Source organism: Octopus sinensis, linkage group LG10, assembly GCF_006345805.1.
Source record: "Octopus sinensis linkage group LG10, ASM634580v1, whole genome shotgun sequence".
Lineage (NCBI taxonomy): Eukaryota > Metazoa > Mollusca > Cephalopoda > Octopoda > Octopodidae > Octopus > Octopus sinensis.
Window position 1 is genome coordinate 28,466,791 of NC_043006.1, and position 19,983 is coordinate 28,486,773.

The 19,983-nt window shown below is 38.7% G+C and overlaps 1 protein-coding gene across 6 annotated transcripts in view; it reads left to right on the forward strand.

Annotated features, from left to right (window-relative positions):
• The window catches only part of LOC115216320 (glycogen debranching enzyme), a 108,679-nt gene that overhangs the window by 58,407 nt on the left and 30,289 nt on the right, over nt 1–19,983 (forward strand). For all 6 annotated transcript variants that reach the window (XM_036506457.1, XM_036506458.1, XM_036506459.1 and 3 more), the window contains 8 exons: nt 1,062–1,274; nt 5,228–5,367; nt 5,969–6,156; nt 9,798–9,921; nt 11,083–11,246; nt 14,729–14,830; nt 16,233–16,382; nt 19,098–19,251. In XM_036506457.1, coding sequence (XP_036362350.1) covers nt 1,062–1,274; nt 5,228–5,367; nt 5,969–6,156; nt 9,798–9,921; nt 11,083–11,246; nt 14,729–14,830; nt 16,233–16,382; nt 19,098–19,251 — 1,235 coding nt within the window. The remainder of the gene's footprint in view (nt 1–1,061; nt 1,275–5,227; nt 5,368–5,968; nt 6,157–9,797; nt 9,922–11,082; nt 11,247–14,728; nt 14,831–16,232; nt 16,383–19,097; nt 19,252–19,983) is intronic.

A 19,983-nucleotide genomic window follows, 5' to 3' on the forward strand; every position in this document is an offset into this window, starting at 1 on the left:
AACCAATCCTATGACTGGCACCCAGCAGATGCCAGGACCCCTGGACTGGAGATATGTAAAAAACACTATCTGAATCGTGGCCGATGCCAGCGCCGCCTTGACTGGCGTCCGTGTCGGTAGCACGTAAAAAGCACCATCCGAATCGTGGCCGAAGCCAGTGCCGCCCCAACTGGCTTCCGTGCAGGTGGCACCTAAAATGCACCAATCCGACCGTGGCCGATGCCAGCCTCGCCTGGCACCAGTGCAGGTGGCACGTAAAAAGCACCCACTACACTCACGGAGTGGTTGGCGTTAGGAAGGGCATCCAGCTGTAGAAACATTGCCAGATAAGACCGGAGCCTGGTGCAGCCTTCTGGCTTCCCAGATCCCCGGTCGAACCGTCCAACCCATGCTAGCATGGAGAACGGACGTTAAACGATGATGATGATGATGATGATATATATATATATATCTGTAAATGTAATATGTAACAATTATTCGGTAGCCTTGATAAAACTCAGAGTTTCGGATGCCAAGGTGGAAATCCACGCCGCCATCTCTTCAGTTATCTGGCCATCAGAAAACCGCTATTTCCACCTCGGCATCCGAAACTCAGAGCTTTATCTTGGCTATTGAATAATTGTCACATATTACATTTACAGATAAATTCCTCTATTTACATAATATCAAGGTCTCTTTCTTTCTTTTGTTATCTTACCGTTTTTATCAATATATATATATCATCATCATTTGATGTCCATTGTCCAAGCTAGCATGGGTTGGATGGTTTGACCAGGGCTGGTAAGCTGGAAGGCTGCACCAGACTCCAGTCTGATTTGATCCCTTCTGTAGCTGTATTCAGAGTGATAAAGCCTACAATTGCTCAGTGGTATCTTTCTGTAAGTAATTCTCAATAGTCCAGCCTGCTTAGCTGTATATAAGGTGATACACTGACACCTTGACCATCATTTGAATACCACTACATGCTTTCTATGCTAACCATCTCTAGCTCTCACCATTTGATTGTATATATATATGTATTTATTGTTACTTATATTATGTGTGATGTATATGTCTTGTAGGTCTGATACTGTTAATTTTGAAAAACGACTGGAGGAATGCTGTCAAGTATTGCGAGAGAAACTCAACCAGAAGAACAAGGAAAAACACTCAGAAATCACTCGGCACATTGATGTGGCCATCAACAATTTCTTAGCCAATGTTCGTTACCGCTTCTTGGCATCTGATGGACCTAAAATTCGAAGAGTCACGACCGATGATCCTTTGATGCATGAGTAAGTTTTGATTTAATTTTATTTATTCATTTATTTTTACATTTTATAACCATATGTAATTATATGAAGACCAGTCTATATAAACTATTTATATTAACATTTTTGGTACCATCCAACATGGGATAGCCCCTGGCTCTATAATACAAGATTCTTGTTTTAATGTGATCTAAATTAAAACCTGCCACTAAAATTTTATGTAAAAATTAACTCTCAAACACCAACTTAATAATGATTAAGTTATCTTACTAAATTCTTAAATATTTTTAAAATTAATTGAAACAAAGTCAGAGTATTTCAGCAGAAATATGTTAACAAAAAGATCAGTTTATATAGAATCTTTCAGATTAATTTATGTAAACCACTTAAACTTGGGTTATATTAATTTATGTAAGCTAAATGGAAAGATGATGATGATAACAAAATTAATTACACATATCATATAGATTTAAAATATATTCATTTACATTGATTGTATAAATTTAGGTTATAGAAAGATGACAATGCATACATAAGTTATATAAGCCAAAGCTTTGTGAGTGGATTTGGTAGATGGAAACTGAAAGTAGCCCATCATATGTCTGTGTGTGAGTATGTTTGTGGTTATGTCATGTTAACTTGGCATTGCATGATAGTTGTGAGTGTCAGTGTCATACAAGTAATGACTTTCATTTCCATTATTCTATGAAAACATGTCTGGCCATGAGGAACAATTACTTTACTGGAAATAAGTGAGAATTGGTGACTGGAAGAGCATCCAGCTGTAGAAGATCTGCCTCAATAAACTCCACCTAGTCTATGCAAGCTTGGGAAAATAGGTATTAAAATGATGATGAATATGATGGTGATGATGATGAAAGAAGAATCTTCAGCTTGTATATGGATATTTTATGGCTGTTAGTAAGTTAATAGATGATCAACCAAGGGGTCGTTGGTTTATATCCTTCCACCAGCACTGTGTGTGCAACCAGCAATTTTACAATGTCTCAAACCATGTAAATGGCAGTAAAGTGGTACAACTGAATGGAATGGCTCACATCTCTAAGTACCAGTACCTCACTACACAACTAACTATGAAGCTGGAGTTGTGAAATCTTGCAGGCATTAATTTCAATTCTTCTTACTAATAACTGCATTGTTTCTTTCCAGGTAAACTGACATCTGACTGTTCAAAGAAGACTTTAAAAGTAACTGGTAGCAACTTCTCTTAAAAACTGACAAAATTTGGCATCATGGTGTTATCAAGTACCTTCAGAAAAGGGTTCTGCCCCCAAGAACATTCATGCTGACATGGTTGCTACCTTAGGGGATGATGCTTCAGCTTTATCAATAGTACAAAAGTGGGTAACTGAATTTAGAAGAGGACAGTCCGGATGTCCTGCAATGATCATCATCAAGTCTGGATGTCCTGTAATGATCATACTGAAGGATAACAGGCAACTGCCTATAAATCAAATAGCCAATGCTATTAGTAATCGTCTGCGAGAGTTGAAAATATTCTGTACAATGAACTTGGCATGACAAATGCTTTTGCTTGGTAAGTGCCACATCTTCTGACATGTGATCAAAAGTGCACCAGGTTGATCACATCACAAGAAAATCTGACAATGTTTGATGTACGAGGGGCATTCAATAAGTAATGCCCCTGACCCACTTCCCATAGCAGTAGAGCAACGACACTTGGCACAGTTATTAGTCTTCTTTTACATAGGAACCACCCAGAGTTATACATTTCTCCCATCGTTTGATGCAGCTCTAGAGACCGTTTTTGTAGAAGACCCCAGCTTGGTCCTCCAACCACGACCTGACTTCAGAAATCAAGGCTGCATCATCTGGGAAACGCTTTCCTTTCAAAAACAACTTCATGGCTGGGAAGAGGTGAAAATCCGAGGGTGCAAGGTCAGGAAAGTAGGAGTTTGGGGGAAGAGTTCATAGCCGCACGCCTGTGCTTCTGATCTGGCGACCATCGAGTTGTGGACCGGAGCGTTGTCCTGCAGGAGGAGGATGCCTTTGCTGATCTTGCCCCGCCTCTTGATTTTGATAGCTTCTCTTAATTTCCTCAAAAGTGAAGCATAATAGGCTCCTGTAATTGTGGTACCTTTTGCCAGGAAATCTGTCATCTCTACTCCGTCCTCGTCCCAGAAGACTGTGAGCATGACCTTGCCAGCGGAGGGCTGCACCCTTGCCTTCTTTGGAGGGGGTGAGTCATGGTGCTTCCACTGCATTGACTGGGATTTGGTCACTGGATCATCGTGATGGACCCAGGTTTCATCCTGTGTAATCAGTCTTTTGAAAAATTTTGACTCATCTTCTTGGCACATCTCCAAATTCATCCTCGAGCACTCGACGCGTTCTTGCTTCTGGAAAGGTGTGAGCAACCTTGGAATCCATCTTGCAGACACATTTTGCATATGCAAATGGTCATGAATGATAGTTTCCACAGACCCGGTACTAATCTTTACCTCATGGGCTATTTGGCGAATAGTTATGCGTCGATCTTCCAAAATGGCAGCCTCAACTTGACGGACAGATGCCTCATCAATGGCAGAAGGAGGGTGACCAGATCTGGGGGCTGTTTCCACAGAGTTCCGACCATGTTTGAATTCACGATGCCAGCGTTTTACAAGGTCATATGATGGGGCATCATTATCATAAGTTACTTTCATTTCATCAAACGTCTCCCGTGGTGTGCGTCCTTTCAAATACAAAACCCGGATCACTGCTTGATACTCAACAGGCTCCATTTCACACTTGACTCATTTCATACACCTATAAATCAGAAACCACAATTAGTTCAAAGCTGTAATTTGCCACGTAATCTATAGAGATATGAATAATTGCACATGCAAAATTTCAGCAAGATCGAACAACAACAAGTGGGTCAGGGGCATTACTTACTGAACGTCCCTCGTAGATCCAGCTGGTTTCCTTGAAGTTTCCTGAGCCAGGATGAGTGTTGGGATTATCACTTTGAGCCAGGGACAAAGAGACAATCCATGCAATGGAAACAACTTTCCTCACCTGCTTCAAAGAAGGCCAAGGTCATTTCACCTGCAGGGAAGGTGATGGCCTCAGTTTTTGGGGATGCAAAAGGCATTGTGTTTATTGACTATGTTCAAAAGGGCCACACCTTTAATGGAGTTTCTATGCCAACTTGCTGAGGCAGTTACAAAAGACTATCAAAACCAAACTACCAGGAAAACTGATGAGAGGCATCTTGTTTCATCAGGATAATGCTCCAGCACATAGGGCCTTGGTTTTAGTGGCTGCTGTGCATGACTGTGGCTTTGAACTGGTTTATCACCTTCCCTATTTTGATTTGGCCTCATCTGACTATCATCTGTTCCCCAACACGAAAAAACACTTGGCTGAAAACCAGTATCACAGTGATGATGACATCATATCTGCTGTTGATGATATTTTTGATCAACAAGATGAAAGCTTCTTCACCAATTGGATCCAAGCACTGCAATACTGATGGAAGAAGTGTGTAGACTGCAGGGTGTCTATGTTGAAAAATAAACCTCATTTATTCACATTCCATGAGAATATTTTGGTCAGCCTAACCCACATACCTTCCTAGATCATTCTGACCTATCATCTTCGATGTTCCAGCCATGACCACACCATCTGTTTTACAGACATAATATATCTGGAAATGTATACTTTTTTCAAAGTTGGTAGAGTGTTATTTGAGAGAGATTCAGCGACTATTTCTAGCAGGTAAAGTGACCACTTTAACTGCTACCCTCTAAACTGGACAAATGAGATATTGGGTTTGTATCTGTTTCTAAGTTTGGGCTCTGATGAAAAAGCTAGTAATGCAGGTTCTACTCCAACTTCTATCAGCACTGCCACCCTAGAGGACTTTAAACAATTAATGAAGAATATTTTTATTGATGTTACTTGTAGCTGGTTTTTTCAACTAAAAGTTTTTAATTCTCTCTCTTTATCAGCTATTTTGTTGTACCAGCTCATTTGGAGAGTTGTGTTCACAATGAAGAAAAGATGATTTTCTCTGAGAGTGCTAAGTATGTAATGGCATGCAATGGATGGGTGATGGGTGACAACCCGTTACGTAATTTTGCTGAAGCTGGTAAGTAAATGTCTTGTTCTCTCCTTTCTTCATGTCTCTTCTGGTCTCCTTTTTTTCATAGACACTCTTTCTTATCTACATACTTATCTGTTTGTCTGTCTGTCTATATTTCTATCTATCTACATGTGTATCCATTCATCCTACCATCCATCCAGCCATGTCTGACTTTCTCTCCCTAATCTTCTCACTCTTTTACCTTTTCCACCTCTTCCTTTCCTTCCTCCTCTCCTTCCATGTTCTTTTGTTCTTTTTCTGGTATTTCTCTCTTTTTCTCTTTTTTATCCTCTTCTATCTCTCCTTCTTCTCTCTAACATTCCTTTTATCCTCTTCCACCCTCCTCAGTTTTTCTATTTTTTCTCTTTCTTATTGTCCCTTCCTCACTCTTACCTTAACTATCTCTCTCTCTCTCTCTCTCTCTCGTCACCCCACACTTTAGTTTCTGTCTCTTGACTCTCTCTATCTCCCTCACTCTGCTGCACCGTAGTTTTTGTCTCTTTCTTCTTCTCTCTTTCTCTTGCTCCCTCATACCTTAGTCTCCATCTATTCGCTCTTTCTCTCTCTTTTCACTCTTTTCCCTTCCATAACCTTACTATACTTGCAGGCAGCCAGGTCTATATACGCCGTGAACTAATCGCCTGGGGAGACAGTGTTAAGCTGCGCTATGGTAACCAACCCGAGGATTGTCCTTACCTCTGGGATTTCATGAAGCAGTATACTGAGATTTCAGCTCGATTCGCTGATGCATTACGCTTGGACAATTGCCATAGCACTCCAATGCATGTAGCAGAGGTAGGTAGATTTATTTTTTATTGTTCTTTATACATTGTCGTCACCGTTAAACACCACCACATCACCTCTTTCTATTCAACTTCTCATCTATCAACCTTTGACTGCTTTCTTCTTCTCTTCTTATTCTTTTATGTTGTTCTTTCTCTTCTTCTGACACCTTTCTATCTTTTCCAATCATCTTCTTCTCTTTTACTTCCTTTACATTCTCCTCTCTGTCAGCATCATCATCAACATCAGCATCAGCATCATCTTCATTGTCATTGGTGTCCTTATTATCATCATTGTTGAAGGTTGGTGAGCTGGCAGAATCGTTAGCACACCAGGCAAAAGGCTTAGCAGTATTTCATCGGTCATTACATTCTGAGTTCAAATTCTACCGAGATTGACTTTGCCTTTCATCGTTTTGAGGTCGATAAAATAAGTACCAATTGAGCACTGGGGTTGATGTAATTAACTTACCCCATCCCCTAAAACTTCTGGGCTTACAATTCTATATTTAAGAGATGAGGAATTATATACATTATTTACATTATTTACATTTGACAGATATTTGTCCTCATCTTGTTTGTTGTTAACACAATGTTTCAGCTGATATACCCTCCAGCCTTCATCAGATGTCTTGGGGAAATTTCAAACCTGAGTTCTCATTCCTAAGGTATTTTTCGATGTTGTTGTTGTTATCATTATTATTATTATTATTATTCAGGTCACTGTATAATATGGCGTAGTGGTTAAGAGCGCGGGCTACTAACCCCAAGATTCTGAGTTTGATTCCAGGCAGTGACCCGACTAATAATAATAATAATGATAAAAATAACAATAACAACAACAACAACAACGAAAAATACCTTAGGAATGAGAACCCAGGTTCGGAATTTCCCCAACACGCTGATGAACGCTGGAGGGTATATCAGCTGAAATGTTGTGTTAACAACAAACAAGATGAGGACAAATATCTGTCAAATGTAAATAATGTCCTTCTGGGCTTGTACGAAAATTTGAAAACCTTATTATCATCATTATTGTAGTCATTAACTGTTCAATGAATAAGCAATTGAATTTGATTGGGTGACTGATTTAAAAAAACTAGCAGTGTGGGTAGGCTTCCAAAGGTAGTTAACCTTAAAGGTGGAATAAACAATAATCAATAATTAAAGAATAATAATAAACAATCTTTGAGTAAAAGTGAGAAAAATGAACAGAATATATCTCGAAATAGGAATTGAAATAATTAAAAGGAATAATAGGATTGCCAAATTAGGTATCTAAAAGTAGAGATTATAATCCTTTCTACTAAAGGCACAAGGCCTGAAATTTGGTGGGAGGTGACTAGTCAATTACATCGGCCCCAGTGTTTCATTGGTACTTAATTTATCAAGCCCAAATGGATGAAAGGCAAAGTTGACCTTCACAGAATTTGAAATCAGAAATGTAAAGATGTACAAAATGCCACAAAGCATCTTGCCCAGCATGCTAATGATTCTGCCAGCTCTCTGCCTTAAAAGTTCAAATTATAAGGAAACATTAAAATAAAAGACATAGATGAGAAATTAAAATAAGTACCGTAAATCCTCAAGTATAGTTCGCCCTTGAGTATAATACGCTGGGGATTTTTAGGGGGCTGTACCTCTGTAAAACCTAAACCTTGTGTATAATATGCACCCCTTCTCCTAACTTGAGTCGTGTGTAATTAAGCCAGCAGCGCCTGTTCGAACAAACACTTTCGCGCATGCGGAATACAATAATGGTGATGTTCTTAACTGTTATATGGGAATGTAAATATGCTTGCAAATTGTTTTTGTTACATGTCATGGTTGATGTTGGTGTTCTGAATACTTTTATTTTAATAAATGTTGCTTACTGAAAGTTATGGGTGATTCTTTTATGACTTCATTGCTTTCAGGCTTAGCTTAAGGTATTTTCGCTCCTGACATCACAAAATGCATCTGAATAAACATTACCGGGCAGCAAATACAACCTCAGACATTGCTTAGAAAATATTTTTCATTTTTAACCTCGTATATAATACGCACTAGGGATTTTTTACCTTTAAATTTTGGGAAAAAAATGCAGATTATTCTTGGATTTACAGTAAACAAGTATCCAAGAAATATATAATGCCACAAAAGAAAAAAGAAATGATGGCAAAAATAGGGAGAGAAGCAAAGTAAAAAGCTGAAGACAGAAAAACGGAAGGAGGGAGAAAAATAAAACAAAAAGAGGAGAGAAAGAAGAGAAAAGTAGAAGACAAGAAAGAAAAAATAAATAGTATAGAATATATAAAGTGTGAGGAGTGGGGGAGAAAGAGGTTAGTTTAATCTTAACGGTATCGACAATTACTGAAGTTAAGTATCGAAGATTACTGAAGTGGTGGTGGTCATGTGCTCAAAGTTGATGGCAAATTGATGGGAACAGAGAGGTGAAAAATAGAAAGAGTTAGATTATTAATAACAGAGAAAGCTTAGGAGAATAATGTAAGGCGCTTCTTCAGAAACATACCTCTCCAATTAACCCTAACCTTAACACTAGCCCTAACACTAACCCTAACCCTAATGATAGTGGAGAGGTGCATTGCTGAAGAAACTCCTAATGTAAAAACACACATATACAGTAGGAAAATACAAGTGAAAATATATATATATATACATATATATATATATATATATATATATATACATAAAAAGATGTATATGCATAATAATACATCTACATTTGAATGTTTGCATGAATGCATATATGTACATACTTCAATAATCTTTGAACCGTAACAGTTTGTGAACTAATCTAGTTCGTATATATATATATATATATATATCATCATCATCATCATCATCGTTTAGCGTCCGCTTTCCATGCTAGCATGGGTTGGACGGGTCAACTGGGGTCTGTGAAGCTGGAAGGCTTCATCAGGCCCAGTCAGATCTGGCAGTGTTTCTACGGCTGGATGCCCTTCCTAACGCCAACCACTCCGCGAGTGTAGTGGGTGTTTTTTACGTGCCACCTGCACAGGTGCCAGACAGAGCTGGCGAACGGCCACGAACGGATGGTGCTTTTACGTGTCACCGGCACGGGGCCAGGCGATGCTGGCAACGGACACGAACGGATGGTGCTTTTACGTGCCACCGACACGGGGCCAGACAGAGCTGGCAACCGGCCACGAACGGGCAACTGGCCACGAATATATATATATTTATATATTTATTTATATATATCTATAGATAGATAGATAGATAGATAAATATAGATATGCACAAAAGTCATGCATAAAATAAGTTTAATATGCATGAAATTGAATAAAATAAATAACAATGATGAATACACATGTACTTGTACATGATGAACAAAATGAATCATCATCATCATCATTTAGCGTCCGTTTTCCATGCTAGCATGAATAATAATAATAATAATCATCATCATTATCATCATCATCATCATCATCGGAAGAAGAAGAAGAAGAACATAGTATAAATAAAATATTGACTGTTTTGGTTCATGACTTTTGGCCCACCCTGTGTATATAAGATCTTGTAGCCTATAGTCCATGAATCAAAGCCAAGAGACTAGTCAGGGTGTTTACTACCTCTGTGTTGTGTACTTGCCTAAAGAAGATTTATTATTTCTTTGTCTCTCATTTACAGTACATGTTAGATGCTGCCCGTGCTGTCCGGCCAAACCTTTATGTTGTTGCAGAACTCTTCACCAGTAGTGAAGCAACAGACAATCTGTTTATGAACCATCTGGGCATTAATTCCTTAATTCGTGGTATGTTTCAATTTACTGTTTTTATCAATTAGTTGCACAACCTCACAATACTTTGAGTATTTAACTGAATGGTTTATTTTTCAATTATTTTTTATACTTGAGAATACCCAGAGTTTATATGCATAAATATACATACATACATGATGTGATGGCTGTACACTCGTGACCGAGGAAGACCATTGCCGACCTTCAGGAACATTGTGCGCTCTAGGACTAACTTATATTTTGCATTTGCGGCTCCGTTGGTGGCTAATGAGCCCTGCTCTTGACAAGCATACACGACTGCAAACATTGCAGACCAAGCTTTCCCCATTCACTATACGAGCCGTGCGCTTTCATGCAGCTCGCTTAAGTTCTTCATGTTGGATACGTGCTCTCTCGAAAGTGTCGATCCCCTCCTTAACCTGCTTCCTCCATCTGTGGCGATGACAGGCATTGTTCTCCCAGTCAGTGTCCTGCATATCAAAGGCCTTTAACGAGGACTTGACACAGTCCTTAAATCGCAGCCTTGGTTTCTGCCGGAGTCTCCTTCCATTCACAAGTTCTCCATAGAGCATCTGCTTAGGAATCCTTCTATCCTCCATTCTAATAAGGTGTCCAGTCCAACGCAACCGGTGCTTGTGTACCATCGCCTCAATACTCAAGATATCAGCTGTCCTCAGGATCTGTGTGTCTGGAATTTTTGAGGTCCAGCCAACATTGAGAATGTGTCTGAGACATCTCTGATGAAAACGTTCAAGGACCCTTACATACATACATACATACACAGAGATACACACACACACACACACACACACCACACACATGCATACACACGTGTATGCATGTATAGATAATCAACATATATGTGTGTGTGTTCTCTGTACTGGCATGGGTTTGACAGTTTGACAGGACCATCCAGTGAATGCAATGATTCATTGAATGGTCCTGAGAGAGAGAGAGAGCTAACATGTGGTTGGGTAGGTCATTGGAGTGGTGGGAAGAAAGTGGTAAGCATAATGCATGAGTAGAGTGACTCAGTGGGTGGGTGAGTGCTCAATGTAAAGTATGGGTGGAGTGAGCAATATCAATGGATGAAGAATGGGGATCAATAACCTTTGATTAATTGTCATAAATCTACAGATTTTTTTTTCTTTCCTTTCTGTTTTTCTTAATCTTCAGAATCTCTTGTTGCTTGGAATTCCCATGAACTTGGTCGTCTTGTTCACCGCTTTGGTGGTCAGCCAGTTGGTTCATTCATTCAGCCTCAGATCCAGCCTCTTGTTAACTCTATGGCCCATGCTATTTTCTTTGACCAGACCCATGATAACCCAAGCCCTATTGAGGTAAGTGTTTTGCCCCAAGTTCCTCCTTTAACAGATTTTTTGTTCTCTCTCTTCTATACATATATTCTTTCTCTGTTTATTCCTACATGTATATTCTGTCTCTCTCTCTATATATATATATATACATATACACAGTTTTCTGTTTCATCATCATCATTATCATCATCATGAATGATGGAGTGTATTGAGGCAGATTGGGGCTGGATGTCCTTCCTGTTGCTGGATGTCCTTCCTAGCTCTCTAGACCTCAGTCAAAACGTCCAATATATATATATTCTTTTATTCTTTTACTTGTTTCAGTCATTTGACTGCGGCCATGCTGGAGCACCGCCTTTAGTCAAGAAAATTGACCCCAGAACTTATTCTTTGTAAGCCTAGTACTTATTATATCTGTCTCTTTTGCCAAACTGCTAAGTTACGGGGATGTAAACACACCACCATCGGTCATCAAGGAATGTTAGGAGACAAACACAGACACACAAACATATACACACACACACACACACACACACACACACACACATATATATATACATATATACGACGGGTTTCTTTCAGCTTTCTGTCTACCAAATCCACTTACAAGGCTTTGGTCGGCCTGAAGTTATAGTAGAAGACACTTGACTAAAGTGCCATGCAATGGGACTGAACCTGGAACCATGTAGTTGTTAAGCAAGCTACTTATCACACTACCACACAGCCACTCCTGTGCCTATATATATATTTAATTTATATACTAGTGGTGCTCCAGCATGGCCACAACCTTAGGGCTGAAACGTATAAAAGAATAGAAGAATATTATACAGTGGAACCTCAGTTTATGAATTGAATTGTTCGTAAGCCCAAACTATTTTCCCCTTAGAAATTCAAGAGAAGGCATGGTGAATTTGAACAGGGACTGATGTCCTGCAGCTGATACTCCCAGCTTGTGGCCAACCATTGCTGCTGGCTTGTGTGTTCCTCACTTGAGATGTTTTATGTTAAAAAAATTGTTTGTAAACTGATTTGTTCGTGATGAGAGACATTTGTAAACTGAGGTTCCATTGTGTATGTATATACGCATACATACATATATATACATGAACATGTATGCACATCAAGCTTCTTTCAGTTTCTGTCTACCAAATCTGCCCACAGATTTTGGTCAGCCCAGGGCTTTAGTATTAGAAACTTGCTCAAGGTGTCATGTAGTAGGACCGAACCTGGAACCCTGTGGTTGAAAAGTGTTACTATTGCATGTTAGCCTTGTTTTCATTTTATTATTAGTCTGTATCAAAGTGATGAGCTGGTGGCCTCATTAGTGCATTTGGCAAAATTCTTAGTGACATCTGGCTGTTAATGTTCTGAGTTCAAATTCCTCCAAGATCACCTTTGCCATTTATCCTCTCGGGTTCAATAAAACAAGGCTGGACTCAATGTAATTGACTGGCTCCCTCTTCTTAAAACTGCTGACCTCTCACCAAAATCTGAAAACATTATTGACTTTGCCTTTCAACCTTTCAGGGTCGATTAAATAAGTACCAGTTACACACTGGGGTCAATATAATCGACTTAATCTGTTTGTCTGTTCTTGTTTGTCCTCTCTGTGTTTAGCCCCTTGTGGGTAGTAAAGAAATAGGTATTTCATCTGTTTTTATGTTCTGAGTTCAAATTCTGCCAAGGTTGACTTTGCCTTTCATCCTTTCGGGGTCGATTAAATAAGTACCAGTCAAGCATGAGTGTCAATGTAATTGACTAGCCCTGCCCCTGTTTCCCCTCTGTGTGCCTATCGTAGGGGGGATATTTAATTTGAATTGATTCAAGATGACTGGAACATATTGACAGAGAAGAATTCCCAGTTGTTCTGAGATGGAGGAAGAGAGAAAAATCTTTAGTAAAAAGAATTGCAAAGTGAAATAAACAATAGTTATCATGTAGTTGAGGAGGAGGAGGAAGAGAGATAAGTGAATGGTATAGATTTAGCAGTTTGTAGTAGTAGTAGTAGCTGCAGCAGCAGCACTATTAGTAGTAGTGGCTGCAACAGCAGCAGTAGTAGTGGTGGTGGTTGAGGGTGGGTAGCAGCAGTAGTAGTAGTAGTGGTAATGGTGGGAGGTAGCATCATCAACATGGGTAGCAGCAGCAGTAGTAATAGTAGTAGTAGCAGCAACAGCTATTGAAGTATTAGTAGTGGTACCAGTATTAATAGTAGCAGTAGTAGTGGTGGTGGTGGTGGTTGGAGTAGCTCCATTATCATCATCATCATCAGCAGCAGCAGCCGTTCAAGGATTTGGACCTGGAAATCTCCATTTCCAGTGACTTCAAGGGCTACGTCCCAGTGGTGTCAGGCATCAACGAGGAGCCCTCGACTACAAGACGACCAAACTTGTTTTTTTTTTCCAAGGTCTGGGGTCTCCCGCCCCTAAGACCTACACCATCACCTAATCACCCTTACCGGTCTTGTTGCTTAACAACAACAACAACAAAAATCAGCAGCAGCAGTAATAGTTGTAGTAGTAATAGTAAGAATTCAAATTCCTGGCCCTATGATAAGGGCCAGGAATTTGGTTAGTGAGGATAAATTTTTACCTCTCAAGCAGGCAGCTACATTTTATTATAATTTTTTCAATATTTATGTAGCTTCAGCTGATGAGGGAGGAGAGGAGAGCATCTTTGACTGTACCCCTGAGTCCCTAACACTGATCAGAGATACGTGAGATGTTATTCCTTAGACAAGAGACCTTGTCTGTTTGTCTGCCATAGAGTGGACTTCTCTAATGGCACCCAAGGTGTCAGGTACTTTTGGTAAACTGGGTGAAGGATGATGTCTACCATCCAGCAACAATAACACGCCATCTGACAAGCTTCCACACAGTTTTTGTCTACCAAATTTCTATCACAAGGCTTTGGTCAACCCAAGACTATGATAGAAGAAATTTTCCAAAGATGCTGTATGTAGAGGATTGAACCTGAAGTCACATGATTGTGCTACGCTCTTCTTAACCATATAAACACGCTTGCACCCTATACTTTGCCAGGTTTATAAGCAGCACTTTAAATGTGTAACACATTTGTGTTTCATAGTTATATGTTGATTACTGTCTTTACCTCGTAGAAAGTGTTATTGATTAACAATGAGGGTATTATTTAATTGTGACTCTGTCTCATGCTCTCTCCCTCTGTCTCTGTTTCCTTCCCAGTGTGTCTGAAGTTAGCTGGATAAAAAAATTTTGTTATTTTTTTTTTGTCCTGTTTAACCATTTTGATAACAAACCCTTGAGTTTGTGCCTGGTCCTATGATACAAGCCTCTGTTTTAAAGTTTCCATCAAAATTGATGTTAATTTATGTTCCAGACACCAGCTTAATAACAACAAAGTTACTTTAGTAAATTTTTCATGATTTTAAAAGTTAATTGAATTAAAAGCTTAGTCTTTCAGCAGAAATATGGTAACAAAAGAGTTAATTCTAATTTCTTTTGCTTTGTTCTTTTTTCTTTTCTTTTCAGAAACGCAGTGTCTATGATGTTCTCCCAACAGCTGCTTTGATATCAATGGCTTGTTGTGCATCTGGAAGCAACCGTGGTTATGATGAATTGGTACCACACCATGTAAGTGTCACTATTCTGATTCTGTCTAACTGTCCTACTCATGGCTGTATGCAATCTGGATTGTGCACAGAGTGACGAAACCATACTACATACTCTCATTCAGTGTCCGGGCATTGCTGACTTGTGGGGTTATGTCAAATAGCTGCTGTCATGTGTAGGACGGATATATCTGTTGGCTGTGTCTGTAGTGATGATTGCACTGCCACTCTCCTTCAGTTGAGCAGGCAAAGAACTTTTCCTTTGTTTGGTGGCTATAGTGAAAGAGGTTGTTTGGTGGACAAGGCTGAAAAGCATGAGGACAGATACATTCCTCTTTGGTAGAGCTCTCATTGATGCTTTCAAGTTTCACTTGAAAAGGAAATTGAGAGTGGAGAGGGAAGTGCTGTCCTCAAGTGAGTTTATTGAGAGGTGGGTGAAAGTTGTGAAAATGGCAAGAGTGGATGGTACCTCTCTAAGTGTAGACCTGTGAATTGGAGAGAAGGAACTGGAGAGGGTACCTGCTTCTGGGGTTTCAGGGAAATCTCAGTCAGTGGGGTTCTTCAATTATCCCTAGAGGCCTTCCTGTATCAGGATGGTCACATCTCTATCATCCTCCCTGCCACATTTTTTTTAAACCTTTGTATGCTATGCATATGTTGAAATGATTATTATTTTTATTATTATTATTATTATTATTATTATTATTATTATTATTAGAGGTAGAGGTGGCAAGCTGGCAGAACCATTAGCATGCCGGGCAAAATGCTTAGCAGTATTTCATCTGCCACTATGTACATACTGAGTTCAAATTCCCCTGAGGTCGACTTTCAGGATTGATGAATTAAGTACCAGTCAAGTACTGGGGTTGATCGAATTGACTATCCCCTGCTACCCTCAAATTCCAGGCCTTGTGCCTATAGTAGAAAGAATTATTATTATTATTATTATTATTATTATTATTACAATGTTGACTACAAAAATGACAACAATGAAGATCATTGACACAAGACTATAAATATATAAAAATGGAGAGGTACAACTCCCTATCTATTATGAAGGCTCATGGCTTAGTGGTTAAGGTGTTGCAGTCGTGGTCATAAGATTGTGGCTTCATTTCTTATACCAAGTGGGATATTGTGTTCTTGAGCAAAACCATTCATTTCCCATTTGAGTTCCATCAACAGACCAGTGTCCCATTCAGGAGGGATGTAAGTTTGTAATCTCAATTACTTAAATTCCATGGATTATTATGAGGTTATTATGAGTCCTAAAACTCACGTAGGCCTAAATACTATGAAGGAATGAAAGTCAAATTAAACTATGAACAGATTTGGAACAAAATTCCACAAAGCATTGCTATTTTATTAATTACCTTCTGTCATTTATATTCATAACATTTAAAATTTTATTTTATTTTTTGTAGATTCATGTGGTGAATGAAGGCCGTTTGTATTCAAACTTTGCTTCACGTAGTGCTGATACATCTACATGTGGTCTGAACTCTGGAATTATTCTTGGTAAAAAGGTTTTGAATCAACTTCATTATTTTATGGCCATTAATGGCTACTCTCAGGTAAGTCTTTCTGAATTCTTTTGCTTTTTTTTTATGAATACATATTAAATGTGCATGCTTAATTACAAAATGACAATATTACACATCTCTATATATATAAACGGCAACATGTCTGTGTGTGTGTATCCTTTGTACAAATGCACACTTTTTCAGTTAGTGGGCTCGCACTTTCTATGGTCATTCAAAACCATCCAAGGGTGGTTGTGAAGATTTTTTCATTTCCCAGTTATCGATAAACTGATCCCTTGTTTCAGGTAACAAAAGTCTTTAATACAAGGGACGTAACTCAATTAATCCAGGAGTTTAATCTAGAGATATTAAAACATAGCAAGGGAAATAACTCTTTAAAACTTTGCATTTCTCTCCCTTTGTTATGTATCACTCCTCAATACTGTACCAGACCAATTTATCCAATTTAGGACTGGAACTATCCCAGATTTCTGGATTTTCCAGTTTCCCAGAGAATTTCTAAACGTTTGCTTAAATTCTCTATATCTATAAATGGCAAAAATGTCTGTTTTTTTATTGGACGGAGATAATTTTACACCTGACAGTTGGATGCGTGTGCGCATTTGCAGACAGTCTGTATGACTCTGCGCATTTTTGTGTTTTGCAAAGATGCGTTATCATGTGTTTTGGCTTTCAGACGTGCACGCTTTTTTGATTTGAGAAATGCAGGGAATACTTAACGAGTTAGACCGAGTGAATGACAAGAGAGAGGGATTTTCATGAAAGACCAAATATGCTTGACTACCACTAGACCCAACAAAGCCGGGTCATAGTGCTAATGTATTATAGGATATTTGTTGGAAGAGGAAGGCATTTTGAAAGGATGAAAGGCAAAGTCGACCTTGGTGGAATTTAAACTCACAATGTAGCAATGGGTGAAATACCACCAAGCATTTCACCCAGCATGCTAACTATTCTGCCAGCTCACTGCCTTATATGCTGTGAAATGATACAAATTGTATTAATCGATATGGAAACTTGGTTTAAGTTGGCTTCATTTTCTTTTTCCATATCCGTAACTGTTTCATATGGTACTTTACCCTGCCTATAGCTAAATACTCAACTATAAAGTAAGACCTTATGAAGCAAGCAGACCTATGTTTTGTCCAGGTGTTCAATTATTCTATTCTTTAATGTTAACCTTAGTGCCACTGCCCTTCTTGAAAACTGATGCAAATAACCTCATGTGATAAGAGCCAACATAAAAGTTTCTTGATTGGTTGATTTCTCCAGTCATGGTTTACATTGTGTATAGAGAAAGGGAGGGGAGATTGTAAGAAAAATACTGTACGAGTTAACGTAAGAGGTGTAGGATGACTACACATACTAGACTTGGTGGCCGGCAATGAGTAAAGGAACGTCACACACACATTTATAGTGAGAGAAAAAGGACTATAGGTACAGAGATAGAGGAGGAGAGGGAGTAAATGACCAAGTACCTATAGGAGGAGTTATAAAAATAAGAAGTTTGTTTTATTTAATTTTATGCTATTTTCCTTTCGAAAATTAGTATTTGTTTCATCATTTTCTATAAGCAACAAGAAATTTTACAAAAGTTAAATAAAAATTATTGTGTGTGTGCCATGTTTCCTGATATAATTCATTTTGGCAAAAGTGTACTTCCAAAGTTACCCAATTTATGATGGGTATATTTCAATCAAAATTTGCAATGATTTTCATTTCATGCCAGCATGGAGCAGAGATATTAAATGATGATGATATCATTATCAGTATTAGTATTGGTATTATGTACGAGGGAGTGCTGAAAAGTTCCAGCTTTGCATCAAAGAAAACACAGGAGGATCAGTTAATTATGATTTTATTCAGGGTAAAGATTCCCTTTGATCATGAATGACCATGAGATGCACCCAGAAAGTTCACCTCAGAGGTACAAGTCTGGGCAGGGTTGTTTATGGAAGATTATCAGTTGCCCATGCATACCGGCCTCCTCTCTCCACACCACTGATGTTATCCAAGGGAAGGGCAAAGGCTTGGCACCAGTGACCTCACAACTAATTTCTACAGCTGGGTGAACTGGAGCAAAGTGAAATAAAGTGTCTTGCTGAAGAACACAACACACAGCCTGGTCTGAGAATCAAGCTCACTACCACATGATTGTGAGCCAGACGCTCTAACCACTGAGCCATGTGCCTTCATGATTTTATTCAACATAGATGATATTTACTCCCCTCTCAGATTCATACATTTATTGCAGCGGTCCTTCAGTTTTTCTAAACCCTGTAAAAGAACTCAGAAGGTTGGACTTCCGACCAGGCCTTACGTGATACCCTTAAAGTCATGAACTTTTCAGCACCCCCTCATAAGTTAGTGAATGTTGATCATCCTTGATTTGATTCTATGATACAAACTTAATGCTTTGAAGAGATCTCACTTAAAACCTTGCATCAAAATTTCATGTTACTTTATGTTCTAAATATTAGCTTAATTAATGACTATTATTTTACTGAATTCTTCATTATTTTCAAAATGAATTGATATAAAGTCAGTCTATTTCAACAGAAATAACAAAAGAGTTAAATTTTAAAACATTTAGCTTTTCCAAACCAAAATTATAAAATGTTTAAATATCCATTGTAATTGAGTAAATAATAATAATAATAATAATAATAATGATAATAATAGCAGCAGCTGGATTTATGTTATAAGAAAATATCTCTGCTTATATTTAATATTTTTATTATTTAGACATACGTTGACCAAATTAATGAAGATGTTGTGTCTGTCACAAGGCATAACCCATCAAATCATGAGTCTGTTGTCCTGATTGCTCGCACTTCATTCAGTTTTCCAAGCGATCCAAGTAATAAAGGCTCTCATATTCGCACCATTCATTTGCCAGGTAAGATTTCAAAAAGACAAAAACCTTCTTGCTGATATTTGTTATCAATATTTTGAATGTTTATAATTTGAGATGAGTTGTTGTTAATAAGATCATCATCATTATGATAATTAACTTCCATCTTCCAGTCTAACATGGATTGGACCGGTTAATAGGATCCAGAGAGCCAGAAGATTACTTCAAGCTCCAAAGTCTGCTTTGACATGGTTTCTAGAGTTGGATGCCCTTCCTAATGCCAATCACTTTACAGAATGTACTGGTTTATTTTTCTTTTCATGACACTGGCACTAGTGAGGTCACCAGGCAACTAGCAAGACAAAAAAGAAAAGATCCCCTCAGCTGAGTAATGCTGTAATAGAGGGAGAAGTGGCTTTAGGCCAGGTGTTGAGAGGCTAAAGTATGACAGAGGGATAGACACAGGTGTCTTGTTATAAAGGAGATACATGGCTACCCCACATTATATGAGGTTATATAAGGGAGGGTGGGAGGAATGGAGGAACTGGAAAGAAGACAACGATGATGATGACATGGTGTCTCAAGTTACAAGTATGGTTAGATACCACAGGCTTCCCTTCTCAGCTCGAGCCATCAGGGCTAGACCCAGACAAAAGTAAAATTTTCCCACTTTGTGGTGGTAACTCCCTCATCTGGGATGCTACATGCTGTAATGTCTCAAGATACAAGCATGGCCTAGACACTGCAGGCTTCCCTTCCCAGCTCGAGCCATTGGGT